Genomic DNA, 17,169 nt, shown 5'->3' on the forward strand with positions numbered 1-17,169 from the left:
TCAGGCCAAGGAACCCTTTCAATTGCTTAGGAGATTCTGGAACTGGCCATGTGCTCATTGCTTCTAACTTTGCTGGATCTGTGGCTACACCATTCTCGTCAAGGATATGGCCAAGATAGGCAATTTGCTTGCACCCAAAATTACATTTCCCCTTGTTAAGGAATAATTCGTTATGTTGCAATATTGAAAGTACCTTATGTAGGTGTTGGATATGTTCCTTCCAGCTCGGGTTGTATACTAGGATATCATCAAAAAATACTAGCACAAACTTCCTTAAAATTGGTTTCAGGGTCGCGTTCATTAAGCTTTGGAAGGAGGACGGTGCATTAGTTAGGCCGAAGGGCATCACCAAAAATTCATACAGGCCTTCGTGAGTACGGAATGCTGTTTTGTGGCAGTCACCTGGGTGCATCCTTATCTGGTGGAATCCTGAGCGCAAATCGAGCTTGGAAAAAAACCTGGACCCATGCAATTCTTCCATTAACTCTTCAATGACCGGGATAGGAAACTTATCCTTAATGGTTGCTGAGTTGAGCCGCCTATAATCAATACACATTCTCCATGATAAGTCTTTTTTCGGACCAACACCACAGGGGCGGCAAAAGAGTTGTGGCTTCTTCTTATGACTCCCCTGTCTAGCATATCGTTGACCAAATGTTCAATTTCTGTCTTCTGCAGGGCAGGATATCGGTAGGGACGCATGCATACAGCTTTTGTGCCTTCCTTTAATGGGATACGGTGATCTTGTTCCCTGGCGGGTGGTAAGTTCTCAGGTTGCTGGAATATTGGGCTGAAATCATCTAGCATTTGCTGAAGGTCTTCAGGAATATCATCTGGTGGCCTTGTATGGAGCGAGAAAAATTGTGCTTCGTTTTCACTTCTTATTTGGATCATGGCAGCAACATTGCCTTTCTTTAATAGCTTCTCTAGGTGATCACCCTTCATTAAATTGATTTGTGTATGAGGTATGCCTTGCAAGACCGTGGTTATCCCTTCCCTTTTAAAAGAGATGTTAGGACTTATAATTATGGTCGAGTCTTTCAAGTTCTTTAATTCAAGAAACGGGTTCTTGATGTTCGGGACCGATGATGGAATTCAACACTCTAGCGCAGCGGACATAGAATTAGAGGTGAATTCGAGGTTAGGGAGAGAAGAGCCGAGGGGGAGGGGAGAAATACCACTAGTTTACACCTAGCGGTCCAAGAAGGGGGAGGAGGGCCGAGAGATAACTTAAACACCAAGTTCCAAAATATTCAATTCATAGCCCCAAAAAGTGGGGTGGGCATCACCATTTAAAGAGGTTGGTTTACCCAAAAGTATTCGGTTACAACTACTTCCAACATAACAGAATTCGGTTTCAAAGAAAGATAAAAGAGAAAGTAAACAAAACAGAATTATTCCATAAAAAACATAAACTGGCCCGTATAGACACTTGGGCCGAGAGACGGATGAATAAAATATTTTAGGACCGGGGTTTTTGATGAGCAGCCCTTAACATTATCCCCCCCTTCGAAGTTCGTCACCCTCGACGAAAAGAACGCGGATTGGTCAGCCTCTAATATGCATCTTCAACTTCAAAACTATTGCTTCGGTCGGGCTTCGGCACATTCAGCAAAGGTCGCAGCATAAGACCGTATTTTCACAAAAAACTTTCGGCAGAATCGCTTCAGTAGTGGAACTGGCCGGGTCCTTGCGGTCCTTTGCGCTGCTGGGTCGCTTGCCACTCCGCCCTTGTCTAGAATTTCTGTGCACCCAAGGTCGAGTTTTTCAGTGTTTAGAGCTGGCCTTGGTTGCTGCAATGTCCCCAGCGCCTGGTGCAAAAATAATTTCTTCCAACTTCGATTAAACTCCATACTTGGCTCAAAAATCCAGGCCAAGTCTTTTTCCCGAACCAGCATAACAGCAGCATCGAATGAACCATAGCTTCTAATTAGATCATTAGGAATATCTTCCAAGGTCATTGCAGCAAGTGAAACAGTTTGGCCTTCGGGCTTACTCTTTACTTGCATTTTGGCAGCAACAATATATTCATCTAGGGTCTTTTCCAGCTGGTTTCCATGCATCAAACTGGCCTGCGACCGAGGAATCCCTTTAAGGACCGTGGTTCTGTCTTGCTTATCATAGGATAGGGTCAGCTTTTCAAAGTCCCAAGAAGACGGGCCTAGAGTAATTAGCCATTCAATTCCCAACACAATATCATAACCGTCCATGGAAATTACCTTCATTTCTGTTTGGTATTCATTGCCTTCCATCAACCACTTCAAGTCCTTGCAAACACTAGAACATAAAACATTAGATCCATCAACCACTCTAACCGATTGTACCTGGGTTGCTATGCTTTTGTGGTCTATTTTCTCCAAAATCCTGTTGTTGATAAAATTGTGGGTGCTGCCTGTATCGATCAAGATCACCACTGGCAGGTTCCCAACTTTGCCAAGAATCTGGAGCGTTTGGAAAGCTTTAGACCCGGTCAAGGCATGTAAAGATATGGCTGGTTCATCCCTTGAGCCGAGCAATAGAGGTGGATCATCCAAAACAGGTTCTTGGTCAGGTTCTTGATCTTCTTGATTGGCCGAAACCATGAATAACTTGGATTTACACCTATGGTTTGGTTGCCATTTTTCATTGCAAGAATAGCATAGACCCTTCTTTCGCTTTTCATCCATTGAGGCTGAGTCTAATTGCTTAACATGGCCCTGGTTTGCATTTGAAGAGGACCCATATGATGAATTCTTGAATTCAGTATTGGTGCTCGGCCCGGCTGTGTTGATATTGGATGGCGTGGGCAGCAATGATGATTCAGCGCTGTACAAGTTACCACTGCTCATTAAGGACCGATATGTTGCTTCTTGGACTTTAGCCATGGCCATTGCTTCGTTTAAAGAATCTGGAAATCGCAACCTGATGCAGTTCGCAATCTCTTCCCTTAGACCGGACAAATAACAATCAATGACGTAGTCCCTTGGCATATGTAATAGCTTTTGAGAGATCGACATGTACCGGAGGTTATATTCTTGAACCGACCCAACCTGTTTTAAATTCATTAGCTGTCTCATTGGTGTATCATGTATAGATGGCCCGAATTGAGTCATAAGGTCTCTTTTGAACACATCCCAAGATAAGGCTTCCATATGATTTCGGTTTTGAAGATATGACCCGTACCACATTCTTGCTTCGCCAGAAAAATGAATGGGGGCAATTTCTAATTTAGTGGCATCCTTAGTTTTGTCCACCCTGAAAAATTGCTCGGCAGATATTAGCCAGCCCTCGACATCGGACCCATCAAACCGAGGAAAATCGACCTTGGTTAGCCGAGTAGGAGGGGCATAGTGTTGATCGCGGTTCTGGCCAGGGTGCGGGGGCCTAAATGGTGAAGGACCGTGGCAAGAATTATCATCATAGGGTCTGTGGCGGGGTTCTTGCATGTTTCCAGATGCCCCGCTTTCAAGGGCCGCCATTCTTTCTTCAGCAACATCAAATCTACGGTCTATGGCAGCTTGCATTGCTGCTGTTTGTTGGGATAAGTTTTCGATCAGGGCCTTGAGCGCATCCATTTCCGATTGCTGGCGAGTTTCTACCATGTTGAGAATCGGCCAGCTCTGATACCAAGATGTTAGGACTTATAATTATGGCCGAGCCTTTCAAGTTCTTTAATTCAAGAAACGGGTTCTTGATGTTCGGGACCGATGATGGAATTCAACACTCTAGCGCAGCGGACATAGAATTAGAGGTGAATTCGAGGTTAGGGAGAGAAGAGCCGAGGGGGAGGGGAGAAATACCACTAGTTTACACCTAGCAGTCCAAGAAGGGGGAGGAGGGCCGAGAGATAACTTAAACACCAAGTTCCAAAATATTCAATTCATAGCCCCAAAAAGTGGGGTGGGCATCACCATTTAAAGAGGTTGGTTTACCCAAAAGTATTCGGTTACAACTACTTCCAACATAACAGAATTCGGTTTCAAAGAAAGATAAAAGAGAAAGTAAACAAAACAGAATTATTCCATAAAAAACATAAACTGGCCCGTATAGACACTTGGGCCGAGAGACGGATGAATAAAATATTTTAGGACCGAGGTTTTTGATGAGCAGCCCTTAACAGTTTCTAATATATTATTCCTTCAATGTTATATAAAATAAATAAAAAGAACATATGACAATATTTTTTTAATATCCCAAACATTGATCTTTAACTAATGAAAACATCATGTTGACATAATCACATTTTCTGGATGGAGTGGAAATATTGAGCCAATTGGGAAGATTTTGGCACTGATCCAATTTTGTTTGTTTGGTATAAGATTATATTATAAATCACTATTTAAATTATTTTCTAGATTTTTCAACAACTTCTCATTCTCATCAAATTTGCTTAATTTTATGAATGAACGATTTAAATTATTTTCTAAATTGTTCAACTTCTCTAATTTCATCCCTTGGGTGACCTTTCTGGAGATAGCTCAGGGTTTGTTAGGCTTATTTTGCATTTCCTTGTCATGACCATTTTCTAGTCAATTGCAAAGGGGTTTCACAACCTTGTTTCACTCTTTGCGGCTGCCTCAACTAACACAATAATTTATATGAAAAATAGTTTCTTTTAACAAAAAACATTCTCTGAGCCTTGAGGATTTATGAGAAATATTTTACAATTTTAACTATTCTATGCAATGAAGGTATTTACAAAGGATCTATGAGACTCATGTTATTCACAGTAACTTCAAGTATTTATGCTAGAAAAATAAAAGAGAAGAAAGAAATATGTTATGCCAATGGGAAATATTGAACCATTGTCATGAATTTATCATCCAAACAAGACATTAATTTCAAACAGAATAGGCAATCATGTACAAATCTTGAGTACTCAGTGATGTTTTTACATAGATACATCTTCTCCAAGAAAGACTTTGAGAATCCCCTCAATGTGATAAAAAATAATAACAATAAATCAGATGATGAAACTAGAATGAAAACACAAATAAAAAATTGAAACAGACCAACATTCTTATTATTCTCCTACAAAAAAATTTGGGTCATTCTATCTTAAATTCTTGTCTCCACCAGAATGAAAAATCTTCCATCATCAAACCCTACCTAATTTTGTAAACTTCCTTGATTATACATAATTTCATAGCAAATTTCCTGACAAACCTCCTCAGCATGTAAAATAACCCACCCACGAGAACTCTGGTTCTTGTTAAGACCATCATCCTGAAGCTTCAAGAAACATCTTCGCTTTCTATACATTTACAAAAATATTCTATACTCCAAAACTACTTTAATGCAGGTTTGTAACCATTGTAAAAGATTTTAGGATTTGGAAATGGATTCGTTTGCGAAGGATGTGGCATATTCTTTAATCATCTGCTTCAGATTCTGCAAATAATTAACACAGTGTATACAGTCTTTCAGAAAAAGAAGAATAAAAGTAAAAGGCAAATAACAATATAGTCTAGATTATTAACCTTTAACTCTTCATGTAAGACGATGAATATCTTCTTCAGCCGCTTATGTCTCTGCACAAATGAAAGAACTTTTAAGATGGACTATAAATTCCCCCCTTTTCTACAAGGAATGTGGTCTCTTCAACACAAATACAAGGGCTTGTTAAATGGTTTTTATTTGAATTTCTAACATTATCGATCATTTCCCCCCATGAACTCATTCAAATCATCCATCAAAATGCCATTATTTTTATTATTTATAACACTTCAACAGTATTAAAATATTAAGGATATGTTTGCCATCTGACCTAAATTATTCATTTTTCATCTAACAATATTTCTTGTACATCCTTTCACAAAAAAAAAGAGCTGAAGCAAACTAAATGAATAAGAGTATTACAAACCCCACTTGGGTAGTTGACCATGAAGGGGAAGGGAAGTATATATAGTGTTGCATCTTTCAATATTATAAGTCCTCCAAACAATTAAGATGAATCTCAATGTTTAAACTCTTCAAACACATTGCCAAATGAATAAACAAGAATCCCTAGCAGCAGTTTCTTCTAGCTTATTAGATCTAACAGCAGTTATTGTCAGCTGAGTTGAATTATTATTTGTCATGATATACATGCAATAAAATAGCTAGCAAGAAAAACAAATAGAAATGCATACCGGGCCACACTGACGGTAGGATTCATTCAGTTTCCCCAAAATAATATAATAACGCTCCATATCTTTTCCTTTGGCACTTTCAAGCTCCCTGCCAAGCTTGTGAAATTCATTCCTGCATGCAAATCAAATATCAATATACCATCTAAAACGTACAAACAAAGTCTGATTATGTAATATGAACTTTTGAATAGTCCTGCCTTAGAACTCTCCTACTTAGTGATGAGTTGAGTCTTAGAAGCATGAGAAAGAATATGTCTGGAATAAGTCGTGTATGATTCCTTTAATCAAGGCCCTCTTCTTTAATAGGTGCTTTCTGTAGCAGGGTTTGATTCTCTTTTCACTTTTACTGTGATTAGCCTATTTGGAAAATAGTATTTTTTTTTCAAAATTAAGATCTCATTGACAAAATTAAAACTGAAAGTTAATTTTTTTCGTTTGTTACAAGAATGTTTTTGGATCACTATAATATTTTATTTTAGATCTTGATCCAAATTATGTGTAACTTTTTTCTTCATTTGGAATAGAGATTTGTTTCTTGAACATTATCAGATAATATTTTGGATCATTATGATTTTTGGCAAACCAACACTTTATAAAATTTTGTTCATAGTCAACATGAAAAAAAATGGTAACAAAAAAACATCCCAATAGAAACCCAAACATAGCCAGAACAAATAGTGTATAAAATATATGGTCAAATGTAGAAAGAGCGCACCTGTAGCCCTCTAAAGTCTTGTTCAAAGAGCAGTAGCTATCGTACTTGGCTTGGTACTCTTGCACATATTCTTGGTACCTAACGTCCATAAAATAAAATAAACAGAAAAAGATGAACATTTGGTAAACCTCACTAATTCAGAAAAAAAAAATGTGATTACTTACTGAGAGAAATCTTTAATTGGTCCCTTGAGTTCTGGAGCTGCCTTCTCATATTTAGAATAAGAACAACTATTCTCGTCTGAAGAAGATTCCCTTCTCTTTAGACCAGCCCCCTCTGTACTCTCTGTTAAAGAAGTATCCTTCTGTTGACCATTTACGTCTGTCAACAAGTTAGACTTTAGTTTTCTCCCATTCTTCAACGAATGAGATAGCTCTGCATTTTTAGGTGCTAATTTGATGTTAATGTCTCCACCTCCCACACTGAAGTCATGGCTTCCTCCAACCTCATTGTTTCTTGGCTTAACAATCATATCTGGTTGTTGAGATTTTCCAAGTTTTGGTGAGTCGGTGTGATTCCCAGGCATCTTTTTCTTGACCAGGCTCTCTTGGTTGTTAAGAATTGGAATTGACTTCTTTCCTTGGTCTAAAAATCTTCTTCCATCGGGTTTCCCTTTGTTTGGATCAGTAATTGACCTGTCCACTGACTGTTTTAGGGGATTATTTTGTTCTATTTGTTTTTCCACCCCAGGTGTAACCTCCAACAATGGTTCACGAAATTCACCCAACTCGAGTTCAGAGAGCTCCCTTTGTAGTGTTCTCCCTCTTCCCTGTATCGCGAAAGGATACCTGTCTGTATCAGTCCTTTCATTGTCTTTCAGAGAAAAACTCGTTAATGGTTTTGAGACTTGTGCAGATTCCTTGACTTTGCCAACCTGTTCACCATATTTCTGGTAATGAGTGTCCGGTGGCATTTGGCATTTATCTTCAATGGGATTTCTCAACATCTTTTTCTCATTAATATGATGCATTTCATCCTGTCCTCTTAGAAATATATTTTTCTTAAAGGGGAGAACTCCATGCGCGTTAGTATTCCTTTCAGTATAATCCATGCTATTATTCCCAAATCCATCACCGTGCATATTTGGTCTTTCAACTGTATCATAACCTTTCAACCGCGAATTGGATGCAATAGGTTTTCGGCCAGGGATCTGTTCATTATGGTTCTTTTGAAAGTCGGAATCACTGGGACCATCTCCATAGGTTCTTAGAAGTTGAGCCGACTGGCTATTATTGATAGATTGATTTTGAGGACTCTCCATGGATAGGGAATTCCTAGCCTCGGGGCCTCCAGTTTTTGGCCTTTTAGCATTTTCGGGTTTCTCAAAAGTGTTATTTGTCTCAGAAGACCTTTTATGTTTGCCTTTTGGTAATTTCGTATAGCGGTCAGCCTCTCTGTGTTTTATGCTATCCTTGGCAATTTGTCCCGGACTAGGCTGCTTCACCAAACTCATTGGGCTCTCATGAAGTTCCATATATTTTTCAGATTCTTTGTTAACATCAGAGTTAGCAGGAAAAGTCATTTCCATATTATCATTGTCAGGAGTATCATTCTCGATATCCACTAGATCAGAACCACCATCTTGTATATCAGCAGCAATCCCATTTTCTGCAGCTACAGTACCTGAATCCTCCCATATAATAGGTGAACTAGAAGCCTGTAATTTTTGCTTTGTCTCTTGGTCATCTTCACTAGTCATTATATCCACATCCTCATCTGATCCTTCTTTACTGTCATCACTTTCACTATCACTGCTACTTCCACTTCCCACTGGACTTTTACTTTTACTTCTACCTTTGCTATGGCTGCCACTTTCACTTCCAGTATCGCTAGTCTCACTTTTGCTGTCACTGTCGCTGTCACTTCCACTGTCACTAGAGCTACCCGCTTCCTTTACACTATTATCGGAGTTCTTTTTGTCACCAAAAATGTCAAAAGAGTAGTCATCTAGACCAAGTGTGGGGATTACTTCATCTGCATTCAGCTTAACCTGCTTCTCCGTCTCTTGCAAGCTGGTTTTCTGGGTAGAATCTATTTTAGCAGCAGGTATGCAATCAAAGTTATCCTCAGAGGGTGGTGTCTGGTGAGAGGCATCATCAGGGGAGCTTCAAATGACAAGCATCGTGAGTTTAGTAGAGAGTGGTTGACAAGAAAATCACCAGAATCCAAATTCATTTTACATTTTTCAAATATCAAATTAAAACACATTTCGACATTTTGAGAGGTTAAGAATAGAAACATGATGACAGAATGGAATGTAGTTTTAAAGAAGCATAACATGTTGGCCTTTCTTTATTAGAAATAATTTTAACTAATGATAAAATTAAATTCATAAACAGTTAAGTTACCTAAAACTGCAAATTGCGGGGCTTAAATATGTCCAAATTGAATTTAGGGGAGATATTATATGAGAAAATACAGATTAAGAGGGCAATATAGGCTTTCTCCGACTCAATAGAATTGATTATGGTACCTTTTCAAGTACCAGAAGATTAGAAACACATGGGATACAAAATAATTGTATCTAAGAAACGTATTTGGATCGGATTATGTTCGGTAAGTAATTGTTTCTGCATCTTCCGGGTCCATATCCAAAAACACTTTGAATAAAAAAATCAAGCGCAGCGGATTGCCGAGCCTTCGCACAAAACTAAATTTTTCATTACAAACAATATTGGATCATAAATCCAACTAAAAAAATTGTTTCAAAATGTATCTCATCTCGTCACATTTTTCATACCAAACATATGGATTCAGACCCGTATTATTTATTCGTTTCTCAGATTTAGAGGTGTTTCCAAATGCATATGGCACAAATAATATGCATGGGTGCTAAGAGTAACTAGCAATAACATGCACCAAGATGCCTTTACTTTTCTTAATGGGATAGTAAGTTTTAAGGGTAGGTAATAAATGTCGATTAAAAAATATAGGAAGAAAATGTTGATTTAATTGGTATAAATGGCCTTTGTCACTTAGAAATGGGACAATAGAGAAAAACATGTGTTATATAAATTGGAATCAGCGTATTACTAATTATGAATCACAAGAAAATAAGATAACATTCTCAAAAGCATACTACTGACAGATACCTTCCAATTCCTGACGCAGGTTTCTTGCCACTTCCCAATTCCACCTCTGGTTTCAAGATATATTTACCTGGAGCTTCAAAATTTGCAATCTAATGCTCAAACACAAAACAGAACTGTCAGATAATCAAATCCTTCAGCAAAAAAAAAGATGTTTCCAGTTTTGACACACATACTTTTCTGATTATGGGCTCAATCTTTCTCGCATAGTTGGGCATTGATTCTCCAACAGCTTTCTCCAAAGCCTGATCCCATGAAGTGAGAATGTAAAAAAAGGAAACAAAGCTATATTATGAAGATTAATAGCAAACAAATAAAAGTTGATTATTTGATTAGCCCACAAGAAAACAAGGATTGCAGTCAGAAATAAGAAACTAACTTCAAGCATTTAGAGTCTTCCAAAACGTACCAGCCTAGAGATCTAAGATTTATAGAATAAATATAGATAATAAAATAATGGCCTAATCCATTAGAAGTGATAAACCAAATTCAATACTATTTCATTCATAACTCTAAATAATACATACTCTATTATTTATAAGCTACTACCTTACTCTATCAATTATCATACGACTCTTATACTACTACTGTTACATCTTCAAAGGGCGTTCGTTGGATAAGGCAAAATGAGTCAGTTCATGACAACGGTGTGTTTTGTAAAATTACTTGTGTTATAAGACAGTAACAATGAAAAAATCTGTAGACAAACAAGGTTAAAGCGTCCACATACTTTTAGACTCATTCCCTTGGGATTATCACTAAGGATGGAAATCAGCATACTCTGCAAATCTGTTGGTTTAGCTGACAAATGTCTTTTAGGTCCTGATTTTTCCAGTATTACCGCACTTGTGGCCCTGTTGGGCAGTTCTTTCTCTAAGCTGAGAGCAGTCTCTTCAGTTGTAACTTGACCTGTAGTTGAATGCTTGGCAAGATTCCCAAGTCCAAATGGAGATCCTGGTATAATAGAGTGCTCAGGTGGAGATGGTAGAGGAGAAACTGAAGGCCTGCTTTTTGCAGGTGTGGTTGATGATAACATTATCTTATTAGCAGCTTTAGGAGGGCCTCCGGCTGCAGGTGGTGCAGAAGTAATGGAGAAAATAAGGATGGATAAAATATTGTTCCGCATAAACATGTAAAATGACAGGATTATAGCAGCACATCTACTAAATTTATCCAAGAATAGTGGGAAATCACTTATCGGCTACAAAAACCAATTACCTGCTGGAAACTCCACTTTTCTCTTTTTGAAGTCAGGCTCCTTCTTTTGATTGAAACCTTTTCGCCATGGATTAGCTGGGAATCATGAAAGGAATGTCAAGAATTATTTGTTTCAACTAACAAACAGCAATCTGCTTTTATTGTTTGTTGTTCTTTCTTTCAATATTAATATCCAAATCTCTGTAAGAACTATGAAGATTTGTTTACTAACACTTCTTGATCACATTTTTAAAACTTATTTGTTTAAAGTTAAAGACTCCCAAAACATTTTCAATTACTAAACAAAATTTAAAAAGTAGGCCTAAGCATTTAGAAGAAAATCTATGGTACAAGTTAAAAAAAAAGGTCTTTTCTTTTCTAATATTACCTTCTAAACAAATGGCTCTAAAATAACAAATTTGAGAGCTGTATCTATGGAAAATGTCCATAGATGATTGGAAAAAACCCATTAGTAACACCCTTCATCACTTAAAATACATCAGTGAGTTTCAGGTCCATACACCTTGCATTACAAATAAGAACCTAGCTTCTAAGTGGAACAGTAGCAAGAAACCATATTTGGAATATTAAGTTTCAAATAGAGCACAATACAAATATGAGATTACTTTCTGCAGCAGCAACCGCTTTCATTTGATCCCTCGTGGATGGATTTGCATGGTCTAAAATAATTGCTCTGCGATTTTAATAAAGAAAAAAGAAGAAGAGAGTAAGCATATATCACTAGAATCAAAGAACTTCGATATCAATAATTGTACACAATTAAGCCTTCCAGCACACTCTCAACAAGGACACCAATGGAAGCCCATATGGTAAAAAATAAATCTCATGTTACCATTTTCTTCTGTATCATATTAACTGAACAAAATAAATTATACATGATTAAGCATAAAAAAAAAAGATTCATGCAATATCCCCTTCTCACGAAGTCCCATGTCCCTTGAAAAAAGATTTCTGTCACATAGAAAGATAAAATTCATGTACAAACAAGTCAAAAAAGAAAAAAAGAAAAAGAAAAGAAAAAAAAAAACAGTATCTCCTCAGAACTCAAGCAAACAGAAACAAAGGCAATGAAAATGTTAGACGAGTTTTAACACACTAAACACCTAACCTTTTCGATCTATTCTCCTAATCCATAGACAGAACGAACATATGTGACATAGCAGCAATATTACTAGCATTTGCCCGTTGCACAACTAGGTATGTCAATAAATGCATCAATACTTGATGACTTTTAGCTATCCTTCAGCCTCTAAATGCAAGACCATTGGAGAAGTACAAAGAGAAAAAGGCTACATGTCAATATTCCATTACCATACATGTCTTAGACACTACCAGGATTTTTTAATGGAAGGCAATAATGTCACCCCATACGTGCAAAGAAACAATAAATAGCATGTTAAGGATATTATAGTCATTTCCTGCACAACTCCATTTGAATGCATACTACAGAATAAGGAAGTGGAAAGCAAAGAAACTTGATTCTAATATACAAATATTATCCCATGCCAGAACATTTGAGATATGCAAATACCTACACCCTAACCCTAGAGGACTTAAGTAAACACATCACCTAGTAAAATAAAAGGAATAAAATGGAATAACTCAATGACATACTTCCGAGAACTGTGCTTGCGATCAGCTTCCGCTGAGCGCATTTTAACATGGTTTTTTGCTGATTCATCCAGTGTACGTTGTAAATCCACCTTGCGCCAGGCACATCCTGATTCAATCAGCAAACCATTTCCATCTTCCCCACTCTGGCGCTCTTCATATATGTCACAGAGGTCTCCTGTTTCATGTGACCATGTAAATCTGTAGACCTTACCACCCACTTCAATAACCTGGTGTCATAGACATTGAACACTATATTTTAAACTAAGTTCAACCACCAAATGAAGGATTAAAGTAATGAAAATTACCACTCCTCTAGTAGAAAGCTTCTTTTCATAAGGGGAAATCTTAAACAGATCATTATGAACTAGCTAATTGAAGTTTTTCCCCATAGGTAGGATAAGAATCGAATCTAACATGCTCAATAGATGTCTTTGTCCCAGAAAAAAGATTCAGCACAAAGAAAGTATTATTGGTCTTTATGGTTCAATGCTCGTTAGATTAAGTAAGAACAACTCATAAATGTATTACTAGACGCCTAAACTGCTCATATTGTATCGCTACCTTAAAAAAAATCTTCAATGTGAATATACAACATTGGGAGAAGAGTGCTTCTTGCACAACTCAATTTAAAGCGGGATTTGAGTGAACTTCAGTTTAATGTAATTAATTAACTTAAAATTTAGTATTTCATCTCTTATGTAACTCTAGCAGTAAAAATCTAAACCAGACTAATGTTCAATAATGCATGCCTTTTGAATGATGAAAGTTATGTTTAACTTGGTAAGCAACCGTACAAACTGAAGGCAGTAGATATTACAATTTTTGATCGCCGAAAGCAGCATCAAACCCTTTTCTTGATCCAAATTAAATCTAACTTCAGACACATTCAATGGTCATAAAGGCATGTGAGAAAGAACTGCTGTAAAATATTCAACCGAGGGCTCCTGCATGCTAGATCCATCATGCTAATTCAGAACTTTTTGTATATCCCTAAATTGCAGAGGCCTCAGCTGATAGTTGTTATTGTCAAAATCATACAGCATTAGACTTCTGACAAACTTTATGACTAGAAATATTCTTTCTCAGCTCTCACAAATCTCAAAGCTATAATCAAGTTCTTAACAATTTGAAATTGTAGATTTATCATGCTAACTCAAGTTTCTGCATTTCTATGCACTGAATCCCCATATTTCTGCATACTAGCCCTATCACGTGAATCATAAATCTTGGAACCTTCTGACTTTCTTGGCATTAAGACTGTAACTATTCTTTTCTAACTTTGTGAAATTCTAAGTTTACAACTGCATATTATGACATAATTTTGGACAGGCAGCACATATAAAGGCTTTGAGATAAGCTTCAGATAAATTATAAACCCCCATTTTCTGGTTATTTATTAAACATGTTTACCCTTCTAATCTACACCAAAGCATGGGTCAATTTGATTTTAAAATTCCATGTACTGATTATACATCTAATCTCATAAAGATGAAGAACAAGACTAGGATAACCTTCAATCAATACCCAAAAGCCCCGTGACACTTACATTTTCAGAAGGATTCTTGGCATTTGAATCAAATTTAATCCTTGCCGTTCCCCCTTGGTCTTCAACGCGTTTGATCTCTTCGACTAGGTCTGGCACCATTCTGATAATCATGGCGAAATTTAGAGCATTTCCAGTTACTAAACTGAATGTCTCCTCGGTTGTTGAAGAAGGGCAAGTTGTTGCATTGGCACCAGCGGCGGAAACACCTCGGTTGCGGGAAGCAGAGGCTCCTCCGATGGGTAAACGGCCAGAAGAACCTAGGGATTGACGGTTGATAGGTGGCGGAGGGAAACTGGAAGGAAGGCTGTGTCGCTTTCCGGCGCCCCCTCTACCGCCGCCGCCGCGGCCTAGCTTGCCTTGACCACCATACATAGCGTTGTTACACGATTGGTGAAAGTTGATAATAGGATTGGTATTCAACTTTGAAATTATTCCTCCGGTGGCGTTTATTGGTGAGGTGAATGTAAGAGATCGAGAGGAAACCGAACCTGGAGAAGATACCAGGGATGAGGACGGAGGATTCTAATATTTGGGTTTCTTTTTCTTTTCTTTTTATTTATTTTGCTAATCTTATATTTGATATAAAAAGAATTTAACAAAAAAAACAATCATAAAAAATAGGATAATACATGGAAGAGTGGACAAAGATGGGGTTATATTTTAATTTTTTAAATTGGGCTAGATGGAGCTCTTGTTAACATGAAAATTGAGATTATTTGGAAAATTTGTTTATGAATATTTATTTGATAAAAATAAATTGTTGAAATATTTTTTATATTTAATATTAAAATAAAGTAAATAAAAATAATTTACTAATTATATTAACAATTTAAATGATTTGCTAAATGAAATAATTATTATAAAATCAAGGATTATTTTTAAAAAAAAAAAATATATATATATATATATAACCTAATATCAAATAAAATATTGAGGTTGGTTTATTAAGAATATTGGGTGATAGGTTATTTTGAGAAGGTATGTATTTTTTTTTTATAAAAATTTAAAAGGTATTAATATATAGTATCAAAATAAAATTATTTTTTAAAAAAAAAATATTTTAATTAATAAATTAAGTAATATTTTGAAAAAATAATAAAATATTTTTTAGTTAGAATTTTAAAAAAAAAAAAAAAAAACTCTAATAACATGAATGATATTCAGATAAGATTAAGCTTAACATAATATATATGTAATCACATATTTAGAATTTTATTAGATTGGAATATTTGTATAAGGAACTTGTACATCAAATGTTAATTCATTTTGTCAATTGGAGCTTGTTTGATGTAATTTTATTTTATAAAAGAAACAAATCTTATCTGACTTAAATGATTACAAAAATTATATTCAATATTATAAAAATAAAATCAAATGTCATTTTCTATAATAATTTAAATAAAATTTAAGTATTATTACTAAAAAATTATGAATAATAAGATAAAAAATAAAAATTGATAACATCTCTTTAAAATTCAAGATATAAAAGAATTTGACCAGCTTGAGCTTCAAGAAAATATTTAAAATTCTTATGTTATATATGTTCTTCAAGTATGATAAATTCACTAGAGTAAATAATTCAATAATGGGATGATAGTGTGTTGAAACAACAACTAAAAAGAAATGAGATATTACTCGTGGGGTGTTGTAATTCATCTAACGACGGGATAATAGTGTGGCTAAAAAAACAACGAAAATGTAGAATCAAATGAACTAAATTTTAGGTGAAACAACTATCGAAGAAATAAAGAACTCTGAGTTAATTCAAGGAAATAAATTTAGGGAAATGATATAGAGCGGTAAATTTGGGCAGAAAAACGTAGGAATTGACATGACATTGGTTACGTGTTAATTTTAATCAGATTCTGTCTTCATTCTTCCGTTAGTCTTTCTCTCTCCTCAACCCAGTTATCCCTCCCCGTCTCTTTCTCTCTGCTCACACAAAGTCATAGCTCAAACCCACAAACTCACTGAAAATCATTTTCGATTCATTCTTCGTCCGTTCGTTCTCGCATCTCCGTCGTTTATCTTATCTTTCTGACTTCCGCTTTCGACCTAACGAAAATCTTCATCTACCGATCCTGCCGCTTCTATGTCTTCTGGCACCGGCCGATCAAAAAGGTAAACTTTTATTTTGTAGATCTATTGTTTTTGTGTGGATTTTCTATATAAATCATTTGTTGTTTCTTTGTTTTGTATAGATTTGAAAGGTGTATCGAATGTATTGATAATCTGAAGTGATTCACTATAAGGATTTATCCGTTGTCATTAGAGGGCATTAGTGTTGATATGTTTGAGAAGATGATACTCCTTCATTTTTGATGTATTGATTGAAAACTATTGTATAAACATCACCTTAAACATTGGATTTTAGATAAGACTGTAATTTAATTTTTCTTCAATACTACTAACTTGTTTCAGAAAAGATCATAAGAAATTACAATAATCATTAATCAAATCTGGTGAAAAGAAAACAAATCATGAATTATTTGTCAGGATCACAAGATTCTTTGTTTTTTTTTCACCAGATTTGATTAATTTAATTAATGATTATTGTAATTTATTGTGATCTTTTCTGAAACAAGTTAATAAAGATTGAAGAAAAATTAAATTACAATCTCATCTATTATCCAAAGTTTAAAGTGAAGTTTATACAATAGTTTTCAATCAATACATCAAAATCAAGGAGTCTCATTTTCTCAAACATATCAACACTAATGCCCTAGTAAATCTTTACCATCAATCATTTTAGATTATCAATACATTCAATAAACCTTTCAAATATACACAAAACGAAAAAAATAAAGAATCTATACAGAAAATCCACACAAAAACAATAGATCTACAAAATAAAAGTTTACCTTTTTGATCGGTCGG

General features: G+C 35.8%; 1 protein-coding gene across 1 annotated transcript; it reads right to left on the minus strand.

Annotated features, from left to right (window-relative positions):
* Positions 1 to 4,787: 4,787 nt before the first annotated feature.
* Positions 4,788 to 14,822, minus strand: LOC124933667. The gene is made up of 12 exons (XM_047474101.1): positions 14,293 to 14,822; positions 12,747 to 12,973; positions 11,738 to 11,805; positions 11,133 to 11,207; positions 10,645 to 10,982; positions 10,091 to 10,159; positions 9,918 to 10,006; positions 6,990 to 8,930; positions 6,826 to 6,903; positions 6,111 to 6,222; positions 5,460 to 5,510; positions 4,788 to 5,370 (listed from the first exon to the last, which is right to left on the minus strand). The coding sequence occupies exons 1-12, from the start codon at positions 14,662 to 14,664 to the stop codon at positions 5,305 to 5,307; spliced, it is 3,486 nt and encodes a 1,161-aa protein (XP_047330057.1). The 5' UTR covers positions 14,665 to 14,822; the 3' UTR covers positions 4,788 to 5,304.
* Positions 14,823 to 17,169: the final 2,347 nt, after the last annotated feature.

The sequence above is a fragment of the Impatiens glandulifera genome, chromosome 4 (assembly GCF_907164915.1).
Source record: "Impatiens glandulifera chromosome 4, dImpGla2.1, whole genome shotgun sequence".
NCBI lineage: Eukaryota > Viridiplantae > Streptophyta > Magnoliopsida > Ericales > Balsaminaceae > Impatiens > Impatiens glandulifera.

Bases quoted from the DNA above. Each gene is read 5' to 3' on its own strand.
- LOC124933667 (XM_047474101.1), bottom strand. From the start codon at position 14,664: ATGTATGGTGGTCAAGGCAAGCTAGGCCGCGGCGGCGGCGGTAGAGGG. The intron at 11,208-11,737 runs GTAATCTCATAT...CATGATTCCCAG, and splicing joins AGCGGTTGCTGCTGCAGAAA to CTAATCCATGGCGAAAAGGT. The intron at 8,931-9,917 runs GTATCTGTCAGT...TGTCATTTGAAG, and splicing joins CCTGCGTCAGGAATTGGAAG to CTCCCCTGATGATGCCTCTC.